Source organism: Labrus mixtus, chromosome 12 (assembly GCF_963584025.1).
Source record: "Labrus mixtus chromosome 12, fLabMix1.1, whole genome shotgun sequence".
Classification (NCBI taxonomy): domain Eukaryota; kingdom Metazoa; phylum Chordata; class Actinopteri; order Labriformes; family Labridae; genus Labrus; species Labrus mixtus.
Window position 1 is genome coordinate 8,766,252 of NC_083623.1, and position 25,330 is coordinate 8,791,581.

Consider the following 25,330-nt stretch of genomic DNA (forward strand, 5'->3'; position numbering starts at 1 on the left):
CTTAAAGAGCCCATATTATGCCATTTTTGGGGTTTGTATATTTAATCTATGTACCTACTTTTGTACATTCACAATAGCTAAAGTTAGAAAAAAGTGTCTGTTTTCATGTACTGCTCCTCCTTGCTCCCTCTACGCTCTGAGTCCGTCACTCTGTTGAGCCCACACTGTTAGACCCCACGTGAGCCAAGTCTGCTCTGATTGGTCTGCCGATCTGCTCTGTCGTTATTGGTCAGTTGCTCAGCCCGCTTCTCGGAAATTTCAACATGAGCTGCAGGGCTTGCCACAATGAGCCAATGGGCTTAGATCAGTGATCTCACACTGACAATGACGTCGCACTGACACATTTTTATCGAGGGGGGCTAGAACCGAGCGTTACATGCAGCTAATGCTACAGCTAACAGGAGGAGGTAGGAGAAGCCACGTTTCCGCGGACTTTGAATTTTTGCACATAGATGTGCCTAAACATGCACAGGACACTTGGAAAACACACTACAGAGCATATAAAAACAGAAAAAGCATAATATGGGACCTTTAACCTTTGATCTTTCTCAATTTCTTTTTCTTTTCTAAGCAGATCATTTCAAATCTGTCATTCACCATCAAATCCACCGGCTGAGTCTATTCAAAGTTTCGTACTGAACAGTAGTAGTAGTGCTCTGTGACCTTTTCTTGGTATTTAAAACCTCTGGATTTTTTTTACAACTAGATTATATTAAAATAAACTGAATAATGATGAAGACCATGACATTATCAGAGCTGGTACCTGCGGTCACTGGCGGTTTAGAGGTATTTTTAAGCACCTTAGGCTATAATGAAGCCTCTTTAAAAACAGCCTAGAAATGAAGTCTAAAACTCAGAGGACAGTCAGCTGTTTTCACAACTAACAGGGGGACTTTTCAGCACGATGCACGCTCAGCTTTCATTTATGCCTATACAAGTTTATGACACTCAGCTCCCCTGTGCTTTGTGGCTCAGTGATTAATCCATTCTGCACACTCTGTCCGGTTCATGGAGGTAACACAACACCTTCTTATCTTCTGTATGTATGAATAATAAGCAGTCAATCCTGGTGAAGCTAACAGTGTGCAATGGAGACAGATAGTTCTGATAACTGACTCATGCATGGAGCCCTTTAATCAAGGCTAAAGAGAGGATGTGCAGTGTGCCATAGATCATTGAGCGTAGTGTTGACTTTTGTTGGGCCATTCCACAGACATTCATCATCACAAGGAAGAACACATTAGTGTTGGAAAGAATCCAAGGTTTGCATTTATTGTATAGCCTGAAATATAGATTTGCACTTAGAATCAGATCTAATCTTAAATTGAAACAGTAAAGCTGACTCAGACACATTGCTTGGTTTCCTGTCCGTGTCTTGAGCATAATTCAGTGGAATTTTATTCATAATTAAAATGGCATACATCGTCCTTTGTAAGTTAAGCACATTTCGTAAAACTTGCAGTGATTCAACATTGAATCACTGCTGTTTAAAGACAGTATACATACTTTTTATAATCTTTTTTTCTTGCTATGTATTATTTTATGTTTCTAAGTTGATGTATATTTTCTTAATGTGACACGTCTCTACACCACTGTGCGATTTGTTGTCTTTGTACCTGATACTACTTGCAAGGATGTTTAAAGCTTCAGTCATCATTTTTTATAATCACTAAGGTGCAGTGACTGTCAGGATATTCACAGGTGGATTTATTATCACCTGATATGCTAGGTACAGATGAAGCAACCAGGAAGTAAAATTAGCATTCATGTGGAGCCATGTTTCTGTCCGTCTGACAAATGTAAGTCCAGTATTCACTTTTCTTTTAGCTTTGCTGGGATTTCCTCTTAACTCTAAGGGGGAAATATCAGACCCTTTAGCGTCTAGTGCTCCATTCTGTTAGCGAGATAGTAGCTAACTTTGTCTGACAACTTGACGTGTGTGTCTGCGTGTGTGTGGAGTAGGAGCTAGCTTGCAATTAGCTTAGCTAGCCTAGAATAACAGGAAGCAACACCTAGCTTGGATTTCTCCTGACTAGCATTTAAAAAACATAGGGGTCAATACATGTTTCTCATTTGTTCAATCTGCACAGAAATGCGAAGACACCACTGCTTGATTATTATTTGAAAGTTAGCTGCTTTAGCCATTTTTGGTGGAGCAAGGCCCAGCACATACACACACAGGTGTTTTCAATAAGTCTTGTTGATGACCTCTGCTCAGGATAAGAGAGAGCAAAAAAACAAACAATAAAGGGAATCATTTACTGAACTAAGATGAATGCATTAGCTGAATAATTTGTTCTTCCTCTGCTTTTGCGTGACATATTTCTTCATTTTTAAGATTTTGTGATTTTGCAACATCTCAAAATGCTTAACTTTATGTGAGAACAACTTTCCCTCGCCTAGTTTTAATATTAAATGTTTATCAATCTGTTCAAAGACACTTAAAAAAAAACCTTCTTGGGACTCGACCCTGCCTAAAAATCTACATATTTTAAAATTCTCTTCAGTGTCAGTTATTCAGTGATCTGTACAGCTATGGTAACTTAGCAATGAGAAACTGCAGTTGGGTAATTCAGCGTTCTTTTTATGTTTCAGTTGAATACTTTAAATGCTGCATTGTGAACTAATGTAGGTTAAAGATAACAGGGCTTGAGCTGTAGCAAGCTAACTCACTCACTCTTGCAACACTACATTTCTTGTTTGATGTCTGGTTCTCTCTGAACCTCTGCTCTAAAGTAATTGTCACGTAGAGCCGTGAAAGTGGAAACATTTGGCTGCAGAAATGTAACTTTTTCTGACGGAAGGATACTGTTTCTAAACCGTGGCATCCGCTGAACAAATGTGTTGCGGTTTTGTGATAGACGCTCCGTCAAAGAGCGATTTCCATATAGATTACTGTGCGCGGTCCATGGTAGTACAGTTGAAATGATGTGTAGCCAACAGTGTGATTACAGCCAGGGAACAGAGACATTTACTAACAAGTGTGAAGCAGAGGCAGTAACTGAGTGGACAAACTCCTACAAGTCAGCAAATCCAAATGTGGGCAAAGGGAGTCTGTAATAGTGTAAACACCACCTTCATTTGATTGTTTCTAATTAATTATGCTCACAATAAGTGCTCCTGGAAGTCATGGATACACAGTAACTCTGGGGCAGTAAGGGGAAAATAACTTTTACCGACTTATTACATATAGAGGGAGCTGATTCACATTTCTGCTGATTTATGGATGAATCCCTCGCTCGCAGTGTCTCAGAAAGGTGATCTGTTGCACAGGCAGCCACAGGTCATTTATTCTGTTCCCAAGTTAGCCATTTAGTCCCCCCCCCCCCCCCCTTTTCAACCACTTGGGCTGACAAGATTTATTCACAGCATAGTGGCTAATGCTGTAAGCCTAACAATGAGCTGTGATTCAGACGACAACGGGGATTTGGTCCCTTTCTCAGCCAAAAAGATTTTAAAAGAATACCAAGGAGTGATTCTGTGGCTGTTATTCATACAGGGAGTGGGAGCATTTTTCATTAAATGTTGGATCTCTATTCCTATTCTTTGAAAAGAAAAATCTGCTGAGTGCCCTGTTTGGGCAGCACAAGAGAGATTTAATAATGTGAGATGTTGCAGAGAGCCAACCAGGCCATTAGCTGTCAACACAGGCTCCAAATACTCGCTCTGTGTCACATCACAATGCTGCCTCCATGTTCTGTTAGAGTCAAAACATAACGCCAAGTGTCATTTCAACATTTACGAGTTATTGCCCATTTACATTTAACAAATCATTTTTGCGGTGCATGAGGTGTGTAATTAGATTTTTTCTAATCTACTGTTTATGTTGCGTTGAGTGGAATCTAGATTAACTGCTGTCCCCACCTAACAAGGAGGCTCTAAATATAGAGACCTGGATGTGACAGGGGAGTCAGCAAGGTGACAAAATGTTGAGGGGTGATTTATGGAGAGATACTTATTCGTGATTGACAGCAAGACGATGTATATATATATTTTTGAATTAAAAGCGGATTTAGGCAGAGTAATGCTTTATGAACAGAATTCTATTGCAGTCCAGCGGGGGCGTGTCAAACCTTCTTTTGACTGGGGTGGCCCAACTGGGGAACTGACTTGAAGGGGTGCCCTGAAGTGTGATGTGTGCACAAACACACACAAATACATGTAAATTATTTATCCTTTTTAACTTCACCAATTATATCTACTTATATCTAAAAAAAAATATAACGGCAACATTAGCTTAATTTATAATGACCCCAAAAAGAAGATGTATGTTCAATTCACAATTTAAAGTACTTAAAAAAAACTCTTGCACGGCATTACTTGCAAAGTTTTGGGCACGACACATTGCCAGTTATTTCATTGCAGGTAAGACAGCGTGCATTACTTTCCTATGAACCTGTCTAATGAAATAGATGTGCACATTTTTATTTTATTTAAAGTACAAACAAAAGAAAAAATGCTATACTGTTATATAAAGAAAACTACTGGCAGCCTTTGCAAAAAGTTACTTACTAGTTGATTTTAACATAAGTCCCGCCTCTGACAGGGCAAATTGCCAATCACAGTTCATGATGTTTGGGGTGGCACCTTGGGTGGCCAATCATATTTCTAGGGGGGCCCATGTCACCCCTGGACACTCTCTGAAAACGCCCCTGCAGCCCAGGGATCAAAGCATGATACTGTATATATTTCTACAACAATCATCTTTCCATTGGTTTACGATTCATTACACCAAATTATCGTCACTTTGGTTTTATTTCTGTAGTTTTGTTCTTATTATTTTTAATGAGAAAAACTCACCAGATTAAAGCAGAAATCTGATCATATGTAAATATATTCCTGTTTCTGCCCGGAGAAAAACATTCAGATGACCAGGCTGGCTGTAAACAAGCCAAAAAGGAAGAATTCTATACATTTTTCTGTTTTAAATGAAAGGAAAGAAACCAAAAGTCAGGCACAGAAAAACCAAACTCTGTTAGTACAATGTGATGTTTTCTCTGAAATGTGTATGTTGTGACCATCCTCTTTCCTCTTACCCTTTTTCAGTGATCCTGCCATTTAAAGAGTAATTCATGTGGTGAGTACATTGTCATTACTTTTTAATAAGAATCATAACCTTCAACCAGGATGACCCTTAAATAACTATTTAAAATCAATGCTCTCTGTTCGCCTCTTTGATGATGTTCTCATACTCTCAACTGTTTACAGTAAAGGTAACACATAAATAAATGTAGTTGGATGAAAAAAATCCATATAACAACTTTCTACAGTCATGGAGTTCCTCATAGTTATCAGTATGGAAAATAATTCTGCAGCAGGAAATCGCCTGCAAACCGCACAGAAACTACACTGTCAAAGTTACTCAATATTTTTCTATCGTACAACTCTATAATTAGGTCTATAGTGGACTATTACTGTAAGACAGGAGCTGAACTGGAAACTGCCAACCAGAATGAACTGGATATGCCCGCGGAGATCCTCCTCAGAAATATTTAATGCTCCACTGGCAAGAACAATCAATATGTTTCTACAGAAGAGATTCCAAGAGAAGGATTTGTACAGATACTGGAGGCCCTGAACTGATCCCAACCCGCCCAGTTAAACGATCGCTTGTTTGATGAGCTTGAAGCAACTCCAGAGAAAGTGTAGGAACTGAACTGAAGTCAGTAACTCGATGTGTATGTGTAGTTTCATTTGTTGACTCAGTATTTGTGTATTTCTCGTTTTATTCAGCACATTTTGCAAAAAAACTTATTCTGACTGAAAGAATTCGCCAACCAAGCACAATTTTACCCAAATCTACATGAAAAAAAATAACAACACCATACATGGCTGTCAGGATACTGCAGCACAATGCAAGAAGAAGTTTTGCCTCTGCAAATGAGAATAACTTACATTAATCACAGCTTTAAGAAAATTATTGAATGACCTCATGTTTACCTTTTTATGTAAATGAAATGAGCACTCTGGTTTGTCCTAGCCTTTTTATAGTCCGCTCAGTTTGAAGAAGCTGCTGTTTTTCAAGTAGAATTGGCGTTGCCATATTTTAAGAACCATGAATGACATCACGATGATCTTTGTAAACTGCTTACGTAAAGCAAAAAAAAAAGGAAACATCTCTCGCTTGTAATCCTTAGCCTGTTCATCACTCTGCGGCTGACAGTTATTGTTAATGGAGTCGGGCTGTTCAGGGTCTGAGGGTGCTTGTCTGTGAGCTGAGATCAGCAGTTGACATTCGTTAACCTGAGGACAATAAAGTGACTTCAACCATATGGCTGACCCCGGCACATCACTTTGAACGGGTACATAGAATTCTCTAGGGGTGAAAAAAAAAAAAAAAAAAAAAAGGAGCGGCTGTGTTTGGAGTTGGTAACTGATAACAGAAAAGTGCAGAGAAGATACGCAGTGACACAGAAAAAAATGTGGTGATGATAAAAAAAAAAGAATTGGGAGGAAAAATGGAGAAACAGTCTGAGAAGAGATTCATACATCTCATCATATTTTAAACAGAAATTCTCTGCTTGCTTTCCCCAAAAGCGGTAGCCTGAGGGGTAAAAAAACCAAAAAAAAACTAACGCCGGAGTCCAGAAGGAGGCTGCTCAGCCTGAATATTTATGTGCTGTGTGAAACCTTCTATGCAAAACATCACAGAAGCTGCTTTTCTGTCATGTTGCAGCTGTTGTTGCAAAAATAGCATCAGATGCTTTTTAATTCAGCTAAAGATGACATTTACTCAACCATGACCAATTTAAAAAAAAAAAAAGAACCCCCACTCTCTGTTGTTCTTGTAATAATACTTTTATTAAAACATCATTTGCCTCCAACAAGTAAAGAATATACAGAATTATAATAATGATAATAATAAACTGAATATAATCAGAAAAAGTATTTTCTGTTTGTATATTTTTGTCTTTATGTGTTTATTTTTGTGTCAATTCTTCAGCGAGGTGCTCTCTGGACTCTGATCTCTGCATTCTCTGACTTCGAGGTTTTGAGCTATTTTTAGAGGAATGTACAGTACAGGAAACAAAAAGTATCTTACCTCCATCATATTGATTTTTTTTTTTTTCAACATATATTTTTGTCATTTGCAAGTCACTACACACATCAACCACTCCTGCTTGCTCCAAAACAACGTGAAATAGCCTAAACCTCCTGTGGTGAACCCCTACGCTTTGTAGGCATTCGTTCTCTCAAGACTAGTGTGGGTGCTCGTAGAGACACACACATAGACACACACACACACACACACACACACACACACACACACACACACACACACACACACACACACACAGACGGTAAAACATACGCTTGGATGCCTGCAGTAGATGGTATAGTGCTGAGCTCTGGTGCTTTAATCAGACCTTTGGTCGTAAAGCGCCACACTGACCGAGGCAGCAGCTTCCACTGAGCTCGTTTCTCAGCAGAACCCAGACACAGACAGATAAGCATTCTTCTGACACCACCCCTGCTCTAGCCCGGCACAGTCAGGCCCCCCATGACTGACCCGTGTCACTCTCTGCTCCTCGTCTCCGTCAGTGCTTCATGCTGAGTGCTCTGTCCTTTGGTGCTGGAATTCAAAGGAAATGCCACAGATGCACTGTTAAAAATGTGACCTTTAAAAAAATTACAAGATACTCACCAAGGGGGAACCAACTGTCCATTTTACACAAACATAATGTCAGCAGTCTGCGCAGTGCGGAGATTGTCTCTTACTAAAATTTTGAACTTTTAAAACGTTGGAAACAATTAAAAACACAACAGCACACTTAAAAACCTTTTGACTTGATTTTCTACAGTCTGCACGCTGCACTCGAGAGTGAAGTGTAGGTTTACAGTGTGTTCTGACAGGCAGGTGATGCTGAAAATCTCTTTTATGGTTTCACAGCAGTTCATGTGGGCATGACAAGAGCAGAATATCATCCTGTCATGCAGCTGATTTCTCTATCTACCTCCACTCCTGAAGCTGACATAAAAAGCAGTCACTTTTCTAATGGGGCTCAGTCCAGTGCTGGCGGTCATGTGTCGATGACGTCCTGAGCGGGCGAAGGTTCATGTGGCAAACTGGTGGCATTTGGCAGCGGCTGCGTGTGGCTCACAGAGTTCTGCTGCAGCTCGAGCGCCATCGCGTTCTGCGGGTGGGGGAACTCCTTCACCTGTCTGCGGTACTCCAGGAAGGTGGACGCCTTGGTAGCGATGGCGACCACGTTTTTACCAACAAATATAGTTGAAACCCGGCTGTCCTGAAACAGAATCATGTTTACGCCTCGTATAAGGATGGTGACCACGTTTATGGTGACCAGGCTCAGGACTGGGTACAGCATCATCTTTTGGGGTGTCATGTGTTCTCCCTGCATGCTGATCTCGCTGAGTGACACGCAGGGCAGGATAAGCAGCAGGATGTAGCAGTAGAAGAACATTAGACCCTCGGCCCAGATGGGCAGGCCTGTCCGCTGGGGCTCCCACAGGTTGGCCTGGATATCCAGCAGATCCAGCAGGTCCAGTGCCACCCAGAAGAGACGACTTCTCATGTCCTCCTTCTTTCGAAAAGTTCTCACATATTCCATACTATCCAGAGCGACTAGAACCAAGTACAAGCCCGGTACACACACAGATAATAACAACGTCAATGCCTTCCGGGCTACCGTCTCCAAACTCTTCCTGTCGGCCTTGCAATTCTGGAAGACGAAGTAGAGCTTGATCTCCAGGACGAAGATGTACAGAAACCAAAGGATCATGGCGTATCCTCTCCGGGCCGTACGCACCTCGGCGCCGACCCACACGGCAACATACCGCAAGACGATGAGGAAGCAGACATCCCCCACCAGCACTATGATACAAACCCCGATCTTCCTGGGACCCTGGTTCTGCTCCACCAGGTAGGCATCCATGAAGGCCATGCTGGTCATGATGACGATGGTGGTGAGGCACACGTGGCGTTTGTCTGGGGGCGGTAACACCATGGTGAGGGCACCGTCTGGCTCTCACTCACAGTCCCCAGCTTTTAAAAAGAAACACTAGTCCAGAGGGTGTGCAAAGCAACTCGCTCAGGCAAAAAAAAAAAACTTTCCCGGCTGCCAGCTGTGCAGTCCACGAGAAATTTTGTCCAGCAGATAAAGAAACAATACAAAAAGTCACGGCGATGAGAGTCCCGGTTGTTGCGTCGAAGCAGAGCAGTGTGTGGAGTCAGCTGCTGATTGCTCTCAGACCACGTGGAAACAGGAACATCACGTCGTTACTCAGCGCACTTCCATTGATCCGCCTCTGCTCACGAGCAGCAGCCACACCGAGGGCTCAACAGCTGACACACCATAACTGATAGTAATCCACACACAGTCAGATTGGAGAACACTCGCTCGGGTCTAATGTACATGTGATGGGATTACAGGACACGCTGTTGCAGTGTAGAAATGTTTATGAGGGTGTTTATTTTTGTACGAGGCGGTGTCCAAAGCCGCGGCGGCGCTGCAGCTCAGCATGTGCGAGGAATCCCTCTTCGGATCGTCCTGTAGACAGTGGCGCAGTGTGTGTGGCTCCTTGCACTCCTGCGGTGTGTATGACGGGAAACGGAGGAGAGAGAGGAGAGCAGTCTGCAGTGGCCAGAGGCCCCCAGCCGCCATAAATCACAGAGACAGCAGGTCAACGGCCCATGAGGCCTTGCGTCCGACGCCGGCTTCCCTGGGGGGAGGCTCTCACACCGAGCTGAAGATCCATCCTTCCCCCCCTTTCGCCTCCTGCCACGTGCCGGCCTCTCCACAGCCTGGAAGAGGGAGAAATAAAGAGGGGAGAGGAGGGGGAGGGCAGATGAGAGGGAGAAAGAAACCTGTCAGCACTACTGGGCCATATAACACAGTTTTCATTGCCAACGGCCCTTCACATATGAGGAGCCAAGTAATGTGTCAGCTTGGCTCAAATAAAAGCCTCGTGCACTATTGATAGGGCAGAACATATTGCACATGTTAGAGTAAGACTGCTTCAGGATGTCATTACCTCTCTGTTGTCTGAGATGTGTCACAAGATATCTGGATTCACGACTTAATATGCTCCAGTGGTAACGTTATTATATTCTGCATATTTGGAGCCATAACACCCCGTAGTTTAATTTAGGGAGTTAAATTAATACAGGATTTATGACCAGAAATTGTAGAATCCAATTTTAAAGTGTCATAAAGCAGCTAACTGCCTTGCACCTTTTCCTTTTTCTGCATTGCTTGGCACTACTTTTCTCTTCTCAGGCGAGTGTAAATTGGAATGGGTAATAGTTCTCTTCTTGAACATTTACTGGTTCGATATGACACTTTCTAATCTGAAACAATGAAGTTATGATTGCAGTATTAACGCAATATATTTACAGGAGGAATATAGGGCAGCTCTTTTTAATTAAGTGTTAAAAACCTGAGTCTCCCTCAGGTGTTAACAGTATTCAAAACTTGTTAAAGTGTATTTTGATTATAATCACAACCTGCCTGTTTTTTTTTGCTGTTTAAGCTAAATCCACAGTCTCCAGCTACGGTCTATTTCTGTCCAACGTCTCAAGGTGTTTCTGCTTCGACCTGTTCAAGCGTTCCTGCTGGTGTGTGTTTTGAAGCGTGTGACGGGTTGGGTCAGAAAGTTCATCTCATCAACAGTCTGGTGGGACGTTTACAGCACTTACTAAAATATTAAAGATTCAAAAAAAAAAACTGCACAGACGCTGAGCGCTTGACTCGCCAGCAGGAGCCCCACCACCTTGTGCACCGGCCTCATCAATAAATAACTCAGCATGTCAAAATGTTAACTTATAGAGAAATCAAGGCTGGGCAACAGGAAGGGACATGTGTTAATTGGGGGAAAAAGCTGCTCCCTTAGTGTGGTTATAGTGAGCTTTTGCAGAAACTACAATTTATCCGTCACTCTGTGATGTTCAGTGCGTTTCCGTCTGCTCCTCCTGTCACTGAGCCCTCCAAGCAGAACGCAAATAAATCACATTAGTGTTTCTGTCAGCTGAGCTACGTTTCAATTCCAGATATGAGTAGCATTCAGAGAGCACTGCAGTGTTTTTTTAAATAACCGGACTGCTGAAGCAAGTGACCATGAAACGTCTGCCTCGAAGGTATGTAGCCATCCCAAAAATATTCTACCACTCCAACAATGAGGGTAATCTAAGCTGACGCACAGATCCAGACAGGAATTAATAATGTTTAGTCTAGCTCCCCACAAAGCTGAGAACGGTTATGCCTGGTTTGCCAAGGATTATTTCAGTATGTCTGAAAATATCTAAAAAAAACCCAAAAAAACCTGACAAGTTAAAAGCCTTCAGTATGTATAAAAATCAAAAATCCTTCTTAAAGAGGAACCCCCGTGACTTATCATACCTTTTTTCATTAAGATGCTGCACGGAGAAAAGACAGATTAAAAAAAAAGAGGGACAAAATCAAAGCAACATACACGGAGCATGAAGGGACCTTTTGATACACGTCGAGTCTTATCTCTCTCCCTCTCATTTCCTGTCATCTCTTGAAAATCTCTATCTCATAAAAGAACAAAATGACAGTGACAATGTCATGTCTCCCCCCCCCCCCCACACACACACATTGGAGAGCTCCCTTCAGAGCTCTTAATTCATCATCCTTCGTGGGCTGAATAGTGCTCTCCTTGACAATAACTTTCACTTTTTGTTATAATGTCTGTGACAAGAAAATAATACCGCCTTCTGATAATGTAGCCGAATCACTAAAAACGGAAATCTAGTGCTTTATCACTGCTAAAGAAATCCATCCATTATCTTTACCGCTTTTCCCGTTCGGGTTGCAGGGGGCCGGAGCGGATCCCAGCGGTCATTTGGCGAGAGGCGGGGTACACCCTGGACTGTTCACCAGCCAATCACAGGGCTGACATATAGAGACAAACAACCAGCCACACTCATATCCACATGCACGCCTACAGGCAATCTAGAGTCACTTAATAAATCTTTTAGTTATAATAAACATCACTGTAATTAGCCATTTATGAGAAGAAACTCTGGGTTGCTCAGGGTATTCAAATTGTACATTGTTTATATCCTATTTGATAATTATGCAGAATTAAATCCCGGTCGTTAATTTCACTTTTATTGAGAATAAATAATTAACAGCTTAATTAAGCTAATGTTAGCATTCAATACAAATTAGCTAACAAATAAAACTGCTCAGTTCATGTAATAAGATAACAGGAGCGCAAATATTTTTGAGTTTTAGCTCAGTACAGTCACTGAGCAGCTGAAACAAGAAAGGTTTTTGACATAAATACTGTATGCACTGTGGTATAACTTTATATGAAAACAAAACTATGCTATTGACAGATCCTGTGTTTCATTCTTTTACTTTCTTTCCTCTGTTCTGTTCTCGAGTTGCGGTCTATGGTCCCTTCCACTCACCAATGTCATGATACAAATACATCTGAAGGCAAATGATTGGTGTTAGAAAAGGTTAAGGGTTACTGTAAAACATTTCTGACACCACTGTGAAGTTAGCTATGTTCTTTGTGTGTGTTGGGAATAATTTAAGTAGCATAGTAAAGGAGAAATTCAAACAATTGAACATTTTGAAGGCTTTAGGAAATAAGAAACTTTGCAGTGAAGCTCATGCTGAGCGTGACGCTGGTACTGAGACTGTACAGCTAGTTTCTAGCATTTGTGGTACGACAGAATGCAGCAGCCAGCTAGTATCTGATGATATCTGGGAGCAATCTGACATTGCAGATTTCCACATCAGTGACTTTTTTCCAAGCCCACATAACGCTGACATTTCTCTAATCTGAAGCAAATATCCACGTATGTGCTAGTTCAGCTTCTCCAGATGACTTCGGCTTTATTGCGGCTGATGAGCTCAAAAGGACATCTGTCAAAGTGAATATGTTGCAGACTACATTGAAGCTCACCAACTTTTACTTCACGTTCCTCATGAAGCTAAAATGGTTTATAATACTTCAGTAAATTTCTTCCCAACTAACGTTGGTAACTAATGTTTAACGTTGAATTAACTTCATTTCTATAGTTGTTCTATGTAAAAAATAAAAATAAATTGAAGTGTGTATCTGCGCTAATTGGCTACAGCGGTTTGTTCTTGTGCCCAAATAATGAATGTATGAAATGATAAATGTTTAGAAAAAAGGGAAACAAGTAGCTGGTGTGGAGTCCAGATTTCAGAATAAGGTGTCTATCCTGATGAGTTTCCTCTAGTCGCTTTGTTCTGAACAGGCCAAATGACGGCTGTGTGACAAACAGGAACATTGTAAACATTACTGTTAATGTTTGAGGATGCTGCACATTGTAAGAGATGGCTGCATATCCATTAAATTAGACATTTTGTGCTGAACAGTTTAATGGCAGCAACCTGTTGCTGGGCAACTATAGCAAAATCTTTAGGAAGTAACTGGAGCCAACCAGATCTGGTCTGGTCCATTTTCACTCTAAAAGTTCAAAACTTGATTTCAGTACAGATCAAATGAATTAAAAGAGAAATCACACATGTGGGGGTGTAGATGTTGTGGTCCCTGCAGTGCAAGGTCAGCTATTGTTTTTGGTTAAAAAAAAAAATATATATATATAGATATATATATTAACAGAGTCCAACCATTAAAAGTAAGTTTTAGCATATTGGTCACTGAAAAAAAAATATATTTCTGCAGTTAGCAAAACTTTTTGCTCTTAAAAGGGGGGACTTTGTAAAAAAAAAATAGATTTTTCAGATCAAACAACAAAAAAATAAATATTGCAGCTGTAAAATTGTCCCCAGCAGTGTCCTTTTCTGAATCTAAATGCCTATGGTTTGAATTCGCTTGTGCAATTTACTGATCCTTTTAACAAATAAACGGCTCACCCTGAGTGCTATTGATTAGAATATTTCCAAAAACCAATCCACCGCTCTTTATTCATCCCAACCGAAATCTTCTTTTCACTCCCCTTCCGACTAAGTGAGCTCTTAAGTATGTGATAAATAAACATTAGTTTGTTTTCAAACGCGCTGTGTGAATTCATCAAAGGAAAAAAATGGGCTTCGGAGCTTTTTTTTTAAGGCGATCCAGAGATTGTGGAGAGTTTTTTCTTTTTTTCATCAGAAAATACCACCCTGAAGAATATGATCTCTTTTTGCATCCTGAAGGATAGACAAAAACAACAACTCTTCGAAAGTTCAATGGAAGCATTTCCCGAAGTCATGCAGACACATCCTCGTGTGTTTGAAGAAGAAATGAAACATCTCTAATAACATCTCAAATCAAAGCCTGTCAATAGAGAGAAGAGCATTGCATCAGAATGAGCCTCATTTGTAATCCAAGCATGGATTTGAATGTTTAAACCCCATTATGTAGAACAGAGCCTAAGTAAGAGATTAAATTCATAAGATGGTGATTAATTGACTGATTAGCGGAATGCTGTGGATCATTAACATGCTATAAGGGAGGCTGCTCCCACATATACAGTACATCACATCATTATTTAAATGCCATTAATTATCAAAAAAGACTTTCAGATTGTTTCCCTAATGAACGGATTACAGCCGGCGTGATAATACGAAAGCGGCTAAATTGGATGGTTTGAACCTCCCAGGAGTTATACGACATCAGCTAACGAAACACGGATCTGCCGTGCGATTGGGCCGCCGTACCAAAAAGGAAAGCTGATGAACTCTGACAGTAATGGATGATTATTAATCCTCTCTGTCATGTAGAGTAGAAAAGTGCCTTTGTCAGTGTGAAATCATGACAGAAATGCACCGCTCTGTTTTTGCATATTCTGCTTCAGCATTTATAATGTATCACCCCCCCCGGCTGGAGATTAGCCCTCGGTGTCGCCGCAGAAAAAAAAAAAGAGAAAAGAAAGGAAAAGAAGTGTCCGCCGATATGTGATGTGACAGCCGTGTCGACTATCGTTTTACATCTTTGCTTGACTTTTTCTCTTTTTGTGTGTGTGTTCCTGTAGGAGCACTGAACCTCTCTGGATTGCCTCTGTACATTTTTCCGGCTTTTGCTCATTGGCAACAATTACAGCATATTAATTATGTTGCACTATAAATAGACAACATGGAGGGCTGTGAACTGGCAGTGCAACATTTCTTCTCAGAGGGAGGCTATTACTGCGTCTGCGGTCCAAGTTATTATCCCTCTAAACAGCCACAGCTTCCTTGGCGGACAGTTGTATTAACAGTTTGGCTCTCTCAGTGGCCACAGGGCTCCACACATGGATCCCCAAGAGGACGAAGGTTGAGGCCCGCGTAACATTTCTGCAAGTTTTGTTTGTTTGTTTTGCAGATTCTTCTTTTAGAGATAATTCAGACCAATGAATAAGAAAGTGAAAAACTCTGGCACTACGTTCTACCACAAACAAACTCCAGTCAAGTGTAAAATGACTGCTGTTCCCAGGTGTAGCTTTAGAATATGTACAAAAACAGTTCCCTTTAAAGCACGGGCTTATCTTAATTACTCCTGTTCCTGCGTCTGATGTTTGTCTTTTTGACACCGTCTCAGAGCTTAAGGAGAGTTACGTCTTCCTCAGCTTCAAGAAGCCTTTCTCTTTTACACTAAGATGTTCTGACACTTCATACACTTTGAGCGCGCACTTGTTTACACCAACGGAATCATTTCATCCGGCAACTGTGAATGCTTTCTGTTACCGCGAAAAAGCTTCAAAGAACGCTGGAATGTTGTTGCTTTCGGGAAGCCATATTGTTATGCATTAAATGTATCCCATACAGCCCCAACTCTGCATTCCTTTCACACTTCTTTTTTTTTTTTTTTCCCCCTCATTTCTCCTGCCTCAACACCGCCCCGGCTTTGATCAAATGTTTCCGTCAATGTCAGCGACGCTGCGGTGGGACGGCGCCGGTCTCCGGAGCGGTCCGTTTTGTCCGATGTTTACGTCAGGTTGTCTTCATTAGGGCCAGGATGAAAGCCGTATGTCGCCTTGGCTGTCCGCCATCTCCATCATCTCGGCAGGTGTTCCGTGCGGCCCTTTGTGTTACAGTCGGCGCTTGGCTAGTTTCAGGAGAGGTGGCAGATTGCTTTGAATTCTCCCAGCACACGGAGTAAAGCTCAGCACAGCTCAGGCGAACAAACACTTGTACGCTCACATATGGAAAATCACATGTGCATGTTGGAGAAGCTCGCACACACACACACACAACGGCACAAGCTCATTCCTCCCCTGAAACTCTGCTGACGGGATCTACAGGTCACGTTTGTATCCCGTCTTTCACTTCCTGATTCCACACCACCTGCACTGATCATAACATTGCACTGCATTATTCTCCTAAACCCCTGAATGCATGTTAACACACATCCCTCACATAACAAATCTGCCCGTATCCAAAGACGTCAGCTTGATTCCCCCTCGTCGCACTGATGAATGTGTGTGACATTGCCGAGGCGCTCAGCACATTTTCCTTAACGTATTAAAACCACCAGACTCAGCTGCCCCCGTAGGGCTTAGCCTCGTCTGCGGTGCATTATTCACAGTGCATATCTACATATCTACTGTATCTAAAGGATCAGTGCGCTGCTTGTTGGAATTCTAAACACGCCGATTTTGCATCTTTTTGTCATTCATTCTGACAGGCTTAGTCCCTTTCACATATTTATTGCGATTCAAAGGTACACACTTCTCTTAGACAAAGTACGCAGGTTTCTTTATGTTTTTTTTAAATTCCTTTATTCTTGTTATCCTGCATAATATACTGGATGCCGCCTTTAGGGTTGCACAGGGTTGGAGTGCGGAGGAGAATGTGAGACTAAGAAGCGGGCCGTGTTTTGTAGCAGGAGGTTTAAACGCATTTTATAACCCATTATGCTTGATTAAGGCAGACCGGCGCTCTGTCACATCGCCTGCTTGATAAGCACTGAAGGTTCATTTCAGCACATAACTGTAACTAACCCAATCTGCATTCAGCTCAGTCTGTGCTTTTTAAATAGCCGTGGGTGTTGATCAAACGCTGCTGAAATCAAACAAAACGGCACAGCACACGACAAGGGCTACATAGATGCTATGCAGGAGATGGGATAATGGGCCCTCGTATTGGGTTAGATGTTGAAAGGAGCTTACAGAGTGCATCGCCTCCATGTTGGCCCTCAGCAGCAGAGACCAGGGCGCCCCCCCCCCCTTTTTCAACATGACAGACGTGTCTTTTTCTCCCCTGCCAACTCTCAAACGGCCATAATGTGCGTGGCGTCAATCAAAGAGTATTCTTTATTCACAAAGCCGGGGAGTGGATCAAAGGCAGCGTGCCACAGTGAGTCATCATCAAAGTGAAGAGCAGTCCTCTGACATCCCAACCCGGCAGTTAGTCAGTGACACAGGGGGGCGAAGACGACTAGTCGCAAAATAAATACACATGATGAGACCGCTCACCCTTAAAGCGCCGTTTTCCAAACATCTCCCTCAACGAGCGGCAATGGAAAAGTTTACATTTCATTTCAAAGTTTCTCGCAATGCTTGAAAAAAAGGGTGAAATCAAAATATAAAGTCAATGCATCGACTCCTGACATCACTGAGGGCATCTCGCAACTGTTCCATTAGCTTCTGTAATTCAGTGCAATCGCTCGATGAGAGGTTCTTTTCATCTCTCACCTCTGTGAGAATCAATGAGTATCTGCCACAGCACACGCAATTGAATTTTGAACCCTTTATGATTTCATCAAGGGTGAAAAATGATTTATTTTTGTTTCTTAGAAACGTAGTTCACATACGTTTTCAGTGAGTTCTAACTTTTATACCTGCAACCCCAAGATCCACCTTTAAAGGCCGCCAACAATTGGACCATATTCTGCCATATTCTTGTGGCTTTAAACTCGATGGACAGTGGGCTTCTGGGAAAGTTATTTGTGAAAGGCTGCTCAAAACGACAATAATATTAAATGTTCTTTTCAAACATTCTTTCACTTTCTAGACAAATGAAAGCGTATGGCATACTCTAGAGATCAAGGTCACGTTCCAGGACTGTTTTTATTTATTTCCTAATTTGTGTTATTCAAATGTCATTGTGACTTTGAATGAGATTCTATGTTTTTGGGACCAAAAAAAAAAGAAAGTTTTTATTTCACTATTGCTGTCTGTGTAGCACAGGCAGTTTTAATAAACGGGCATGAAAAGGGGAAAAAAAAAGAAGGAAGGAAGTGAAAGCTGTAATTACTTTCTGAAGGCTTTAAGGTGGCATCAGGAGATATTTTAAGCCATGTGTGGGTGGAGAAAGCTGTAAACAAACAGACATATTCTTAAATAAGACATGTAGAAAAAAAAGTTTAGTTGCCTTTTTCCACATTCAACAGACCTCTAGCACCATTAGACTTAATTTTTTAATAATGATTCTTCCCACATGAAGAACTTCACTATCCTTTTAACACTTTTTTTTTTTCACTTTTCCACCAACTCCTGAGGGAAATGTTTTGGCTCTTTAGCTGCTTAATGCGCCACTAAATTCACCAGCTAGACGCTAACTGTGTCTGTCTGCTCTTCAGTGTAGGACAAGAAGTGTACATTGGGTTTATGGAGCCATTTTCCTTGTACAAATATAGATTAATGCAGCTTTGAAGTTCAAGGTATGATGTTCTGCCAATTCCATATGAGGGTTTAGATGATTCATGCTCTCGTGGTGTGCTATGAAGATTCCTTTTTAATATTTTTTGAGAGGAAAAAAAGAGGGAACACTGCCATTGCTGCCATCTGTGTGAACCTGCTCCTGTAAAAGGAAACCTGACACAATTTCAGAAGTCAACAACATCTGAGATAAACCAAACATAACCTGGAAAAAACCCTCTCCTTATTTTTGACTTTCATCAAAATTCCCAGATGAATTAGTGAGACATGCCCCAAATAAAACTTTAAGCTTCTTTGTCCACAGCTTTTTACTTGAGTGACCTAAACACGTTGCAACAGTTAGAAAGTCCTGACTTGTTAAGTGAAGCTTTCTTTTAATCCTCTCTGTTGAAAAAAACACCTTAAAGCACATAGTATAACTCACACTGGTAATTGGAATGTCCCTCCGGGTGATTGTTGGACGCCCCTTTAATTTTTTAAATTGAAGGCCACAAAAGAGCTTAAAGTGCTGAAGTGATTACCATAACCCCAAATCTTTACAGCTGTGTCATGAAAACTCGCCATTCACACATGCACCGTTGTTAGAGTTGTTAGATTTTCCACCACTGGTTTTACAGGGAGATCCATTTAATCTTTTTGTCAATAACCAACCCTTCTCCCCTTCTCATCCTCTTTCCTAAACTCTCTCTGTCGCCCTGCACTGCACTTCCCCCTGCATCGCTCGCTGTAGCCATTTCTAATCTATCCCCCCTAAAGGATGGGAGGTGGCATCAATACCTCATTCTAGTCACGGCTCCTTTCTGTTGACTTTCCATCCCATTTTAGGGTAAAATGATTTTCCCAGAGACATCAAAACCTCATAGATCCTACTCAGTATTCATCATTTCTGCAAAAATATTTCCTGGGTGTGGGATGAACTAATAGGCAGAAAGAATGCTCCAGGTTCTTCCAGGTAATGTTTATCCAGCAAGATTAACTTAGTTTCATATTGTCATTAAAAACCCACGCGGCCAACTGTTCCAAATTTGCATAAAACAGATGTGCACTGGCAGGTAAAAGGGCAACACCAGTCACCTTCATGCACGGTCCCCCAGAGAGAAAGGCATCTTGAGAAAAAGAGAAAGGAGATAAGACGGAGAGGGAGAGGGATTGATGCAGGAGAGCAGGGGTTGCTGTTCCACGTGATTGAATAAAAGGCAAAAGAGATGCGATGCTGTGAGGATTTGAAGTGTCGCTAATGAGCTGGGAGTTAAAAAACGGAAAGCTTTGCAGAGGAAACAGATTTAAGTATTACCAGCCAGGGATTTATGATGAGAGTAAAAAAAACAGACGGATTGAGGGAAAAACGTCCCTTTCAACAAGTCATTTCATCTTACAGCCAGTGTTAAAGTTATTTTCCGTAAAGCGAGTGCAGAGATTCTATTGATGGTGTGAGAAATGTTCCTCGTTTGAAGGATGATGGGTTTTAAAAAATAAAGAATCAGATCATTTATTTAAGTGGAGCTGTTTGCCAGCGAATGAGGGTCTTTGTCAGATTCTGTTCATGCGCCGTCTTTGAAATAAAACCGGGGTATTTGAGAAAAACGTCGCAAAAATTTCAATGCGTCTCTCGGGCAAGGTGTTTTCTTACGGCGACACCTGCTTTGTATGATAATGAAATGGAAAACAATATTTCACTCAGGATTAGACAATTGTTTGCTGTTCAACTCGCTGAGGAGTGTCGAATTTCTTGGCAAACGCTTCTGTGGAGGTTTGGCTGGGTGTAACTCTGAAGTTTAGAAGTGCTTTGAATCTCAAGAAGGATTCATGAAATTTGTATTTACTCACTGGAACTCCCCCAAAACCAGAATAATTATCTGACTGTGATGATTTTCTTCTTGGTTGTTTGTTGTCATCAACAGAATGTGTATACTCCGTTAGACCTTTAGGCCTTGTCCTAATTATTGTCTCCTAAGGTTTAACTGGCAGTAATTGGCTGTGTCATTGTGAACAGACTGTGGGAGCTTTTAGCATCTTGTCGTTAAGCTGCTCTGCAGTGTGCAGTTTTGAACGCTGAAGGATGTTGATGGAATCATTTGTCTGTGTTGTAAGTGTGTGGCAGTAGCTGTCCAGCTCTTAGAGGTACACATTCAACCACAGCAGTGATGAGCATGTAACTGAAAAAATATTCCATTTATAACTACTACATCTATCCATCTGTAAATCCATCTGTCCATCCATTCTATCTATCCATCCATCCATTTCATCCATCCATCCATCCATCCATCTGTCCATCCATTCTATCCATCCATCCATCTGTCCATCCATTCTATCTATCCATCCATCCATTTCATCCATCCATTCTATCCATCCATCCATCCATCCATCCATCCATTCTATCCATCCATCCATTCTATCTATCCATCCATCTGTCCATCCATTCTATCCATCCATCCATCTGTCCATCCATTCTATCCATCCATCCATCCATCTGTCCATCCATTCTATCCATCCATCCATCTGTCCATCCATTCTATCCATCCATCCATTCTATCTATCCATCCATCCATTCTATCCATCCATCCATACATTCATCCATTCTATCCATTCTATCTATCCATCCATCCATCCATACATTCATCCATTCTATCCATCCATCCATACATTCATCCATTCTATCCATCCATCCATCTGTCCATCCATTCTATCCATCCATCCATCTGTCCATCCATTCTATCCATCCATCCATTCAATCTATCCATCCATCCATTCTATCTATCCATCCATCCATCTGTCCATCCATTCTATCCATCCATCCATTCTATCTATCCATCCATCCATTCTATCCATCCATCCATACATTCATCCATTCTATCCATCCATCCATACATTCATCCATTCTATCCATCCATCCATCTGTCCATCCATTCTATCATCCATCCATACATTCATCCATTCCATCCATTCTATCTATCCATCCATCCATACATTCATCCATTCTATCCATCCATCCATCTGTCCATCCATTCTATCCATCCATCCATTCTATCCATCCATCCATACATTCATCCATTCTATCATCCATCCATACATTCATCCATTCCATCCATCCATCCATCTGTCCATCCATTCTATCATCCATCCATACATTCATCCATTCCATCCATCCATCCATCTGTCCATCCATTCTATCATCCATCCATACATTTATCCATTCCATCCATCCATCCATCTGTCCATCCATTCTATCCATCCATCCAGCCATTCTATCCATCTGTCCATCCATTCCATCCATCCACTCACCTATCCATCCATCCTTCCATCCATCCATCCATTCATGTCTCTATCCATTAATTCAATCATTCTTGTGTTCATTGATCAGCCTGTTTGTAATTTCCTCCTCCCGTCTGTCCGTGTTTGTTTCCCTAGCAGCATGTTCCTGCTTCCTCTCTGGGGTTCCCTGAGGTCTTCACTGACCAGTTCAGATTTGTGATCCCTAAAGCAAACGAAGTCTTCCCAGGGGTTTCCTGCTGTTTAGACATGACCATGTAACAACCACAAAGGGGGCACCTATAGGAGGCATCCTAATCCGATACCTGAACCATCTTAGCAGGCTACTTTTGAGGCAAAGGAAAGCATGTCTTCTCCAAGCTTCTTCTTGATTTCTAAAATCCTTGCCCTAACTCTCGACTGCTTGCACCAGTGAGATTTTTCTTCTGGTAACAATCCCTTTAACAGTTGATGGAAGATTGTCTGGTAAATTGAGAGCCTTTACTTCCTGTTTAGCTCCATCTTCTGCACATAGGCGGAGGAGAAAAACACCTTCATTCCAGCTGACACTGCACCAATCCCAATTTAATCACACACTAGATATTTTCTCACCTGCAGACAGGATCCCAAGGTACTTGAACTCCACCTCCAGGAGCCACAACTTACTCCAAACACAATAAGCGACCTCAGACTAATTACTTATTTATCCCAAGTGACTGCACTGATATATTTAAATATCCTGTTGTTACTGTGAAGGTGCAGGGTTCTCACAAACTCCAAACAATTGCGTGCTGATTTCTGACTGTAGGCGTTCCAGTGACTAACCAGCAGCCAAACAGACACAATATGTAAATAATACACTCTTTAACGCATCGCTCAACAATTAATGAGCAACTTTTTGTTTCTGAGACTGCTAATTATCATCCTTTTGCATGTGAAGAATTTAAAGTGTAGGAATAAAGAGCAAATAATTATGTTTAAAAAGCAGCAAGCTCACATTATGGAAGCTTTTTACTGACCGTAAACAGCCAGTGTGGCCTCTGTGACTCCAAGCAGAACTCTTGAACTTCAGTGTTCACAGTGAAGACGTGGGCGATTCACCCCCCCCCCCCCCCCCCCCCCACACACACAAACAAAACCCAGGTGTTTTCTGAAACTAGGTTAACCAGTGGCTAGAAAGACAGCAAAGAACATGGAAATAATACAGCCATGGTTATGTTGGAAGATATATTCCTTCTGCTTTGGCAGATTTTTGCATCCCCTCTTCACCCCAAGCTTCTGCACCAAGTTAACAGACCCCTGACCTGTGCCCCAAGTGAGAGACTCAAATTGACATCTTTGCTGACATCTTTTTTTTTTTTTTAAGTTTTGTTGCATCTTTTGGGGGACAACTCAGACTTTTATCATGTACAGAACAGTTCATTTGAAAATGTATAAAGTCAGAACCGAGCCCCTATTATACAACGCTTCAGATGTAATATCTGCTACTTCATTTAAATGTCTATATTCTTACTGTATAATTTATGCACCACATCCAATCTCAACACCTCCCGCAATTGAAAGAGCAATTATCGAGGCATGGGCTTAACTGCTCAGTAAAGTCAACTATGAAGTGAACGATGGAGTAATAAATTGATTTCTTCTATTTGGTACAATTCCTCAAACTGAAGCACCAACATCAGAAATTTGGAGACACCTTAGGTTTTCTGCACCAACGCTGTAAGATAGCTGTCCTACAAATCAGCTGTGCATGATAGTGTGTGTGATCTGTGTTGGGTGTTCTTAGAGCCAGAGTGTCAAGTTATCCATCCATAACAGACACTTAGTGACAATTACAGTAGCAGTCTGGTTTTTCCTTATGTCCAATAAAAGAAAATAACCATGTTAGTGAAAATGAATTATCATGGTAAATGTCCCTTTATTGAGTCATTAAATGGCTCACTTGCACCATTCATTAATATTAATGTTGCATTGATTCATTTAACATTCTGTACAGTCCAAGAACTAGTCCTCCATTAAGACCTTACACAATGGTCTTTGATAAACTCATGGAGTACCACTGACATCCACTTAAAGCTAATAGCATATTCTGCCACTTTTCATGCAGGCAGCCTCCCATCAATTAGAAAGATTTGAAGCCCCGCGTCAGTGCTTGACATGAACATCAGGATGTGTGATGCAAACAGCCCTTCGGAGGCCCCCCCTGAGCAGATGGGGCACACTAATAAACTTCTGTTGTGTCATGCTCTTCAAACAAGGCTACGCATTGATTTACAAATAATCCACAATGCTGAGAAGCCATTAGGATAGACGATTCACATCTGAGGTTTTAATTATGTGACAGGGAACAGTTAGAGACAAAAAATACAGAGAGGAGATGTATTTTAAACAAAAACAACGAACCCTAACATTTAAAAAAAGACAGTTTGTAAAATGAATATTAAATGTATGTTCAGTCAGGAAGGAGACCAAGCCAAGGTCACCTTTTTGTCCCCAAGCTTAAGATGCAACGAGTTTAAGACACGGTGAGCATCTAAATGTGTTGATCTGGCTTCATGACTTCACATGTTGAATTATAAAAACGTGATTATTTGCACCAAAGGGCTTAAAAACACTTTTACACACTGATTCTGTGTGTACGTGTATAATTGAATAATCACAAAAAAATAATTAGCTTACCTCATCTCCCACATAAAACATGACATTTTTGGATTCTTTCAGCCATTATAAGTTAATGGGATAAACTGTGACATGCTAATCAGAGAGACATTTAAGTGTTTTAAACATAAAAAATCCAAATTTAAGTTTCCCTGATCGCAAAAAAATAATGTAAACTTGTGACATTGTTTCCATTTCAACGCTAATGTTCAGATCTTTCCAAACAGTTTGTGTTGATTTCTGGACAAAGTTGTCGATGCAGGTACAAGTAGTGATTTTAACAACAAATCTCCAGCTTTCTTTTAACACTTAAATGGATCACTTATTCAGAAAGTCTGCATTGAAAATGTATTAAAAAAGATAGACTGCTTTGACGCAGTGAAGTATTTCTTCTGACACCTACCCCGCGGCAGCACTTTCAGACATTTACGATAACTGTATAGAAATTAACAATCTACTCACTGATGGTCTGGATTGCTCTTGCAGGTCATTAATAGGCATTAGTATTAATTTCATAACCAGCTTAAAAAAAACTCTTTAACTAATTTTGTGGTTCAGTTTACCCTATGGTGACCTACTCTTCCTTTAGTGTGGTTAAAAATGTAAATCACAGTGTGATGTCTGTTTACATATATATCAAATGCTTGGTCACCAGTAGCGGTTAGCGCACGCGTCAAATGTTCAGAGAAGTTCTGACACCAGGTTCAAATCCAACCTGTGGCTCTTTTCCAGCATATCATTCCCCTTCTCTCTCTCTCTCCCTGGTTTCTGACTCTATCCAGTGTCCTAACTCTAAAATAAAGGCATAAAAAGATTAAAAATACATCTTTTAAAAAAGTAAATTCACATAAAATCAATCAATCAATTTTTTAATCA

At 41.1% G+C, this 25,330-nt stretch overlaps 1 protein-coding gene across 1 annotated transcript in view; it reads right to left on the bottom strand.

The window, feature by feature from the left end:
* Positions 1 to 5,641: 5,641 nt before the first annotated feature.
* The window catches only part of tmem121ab (transmembrane protein 121Ab), a 50,437-nt gene continuing 30,748 nt past the window's right edge, over positions 5,642 to 25,330 (bottom strand). The window contains exon 2 of the mRNA XM_061051821.1: positions 5,642 to 9,763. Coding sequence (XP_060907804.1) covers positions 8,022 to 8,966 — 945 coding nt within the window. The 5' untranslated portion in view covers positions 8,967 to 9,763 and the 3' untranslated portion in view covers positions 5,642 to 8,021. The remainder of the gene's footprint in view (positions 9,764 to 25,330) is intronic.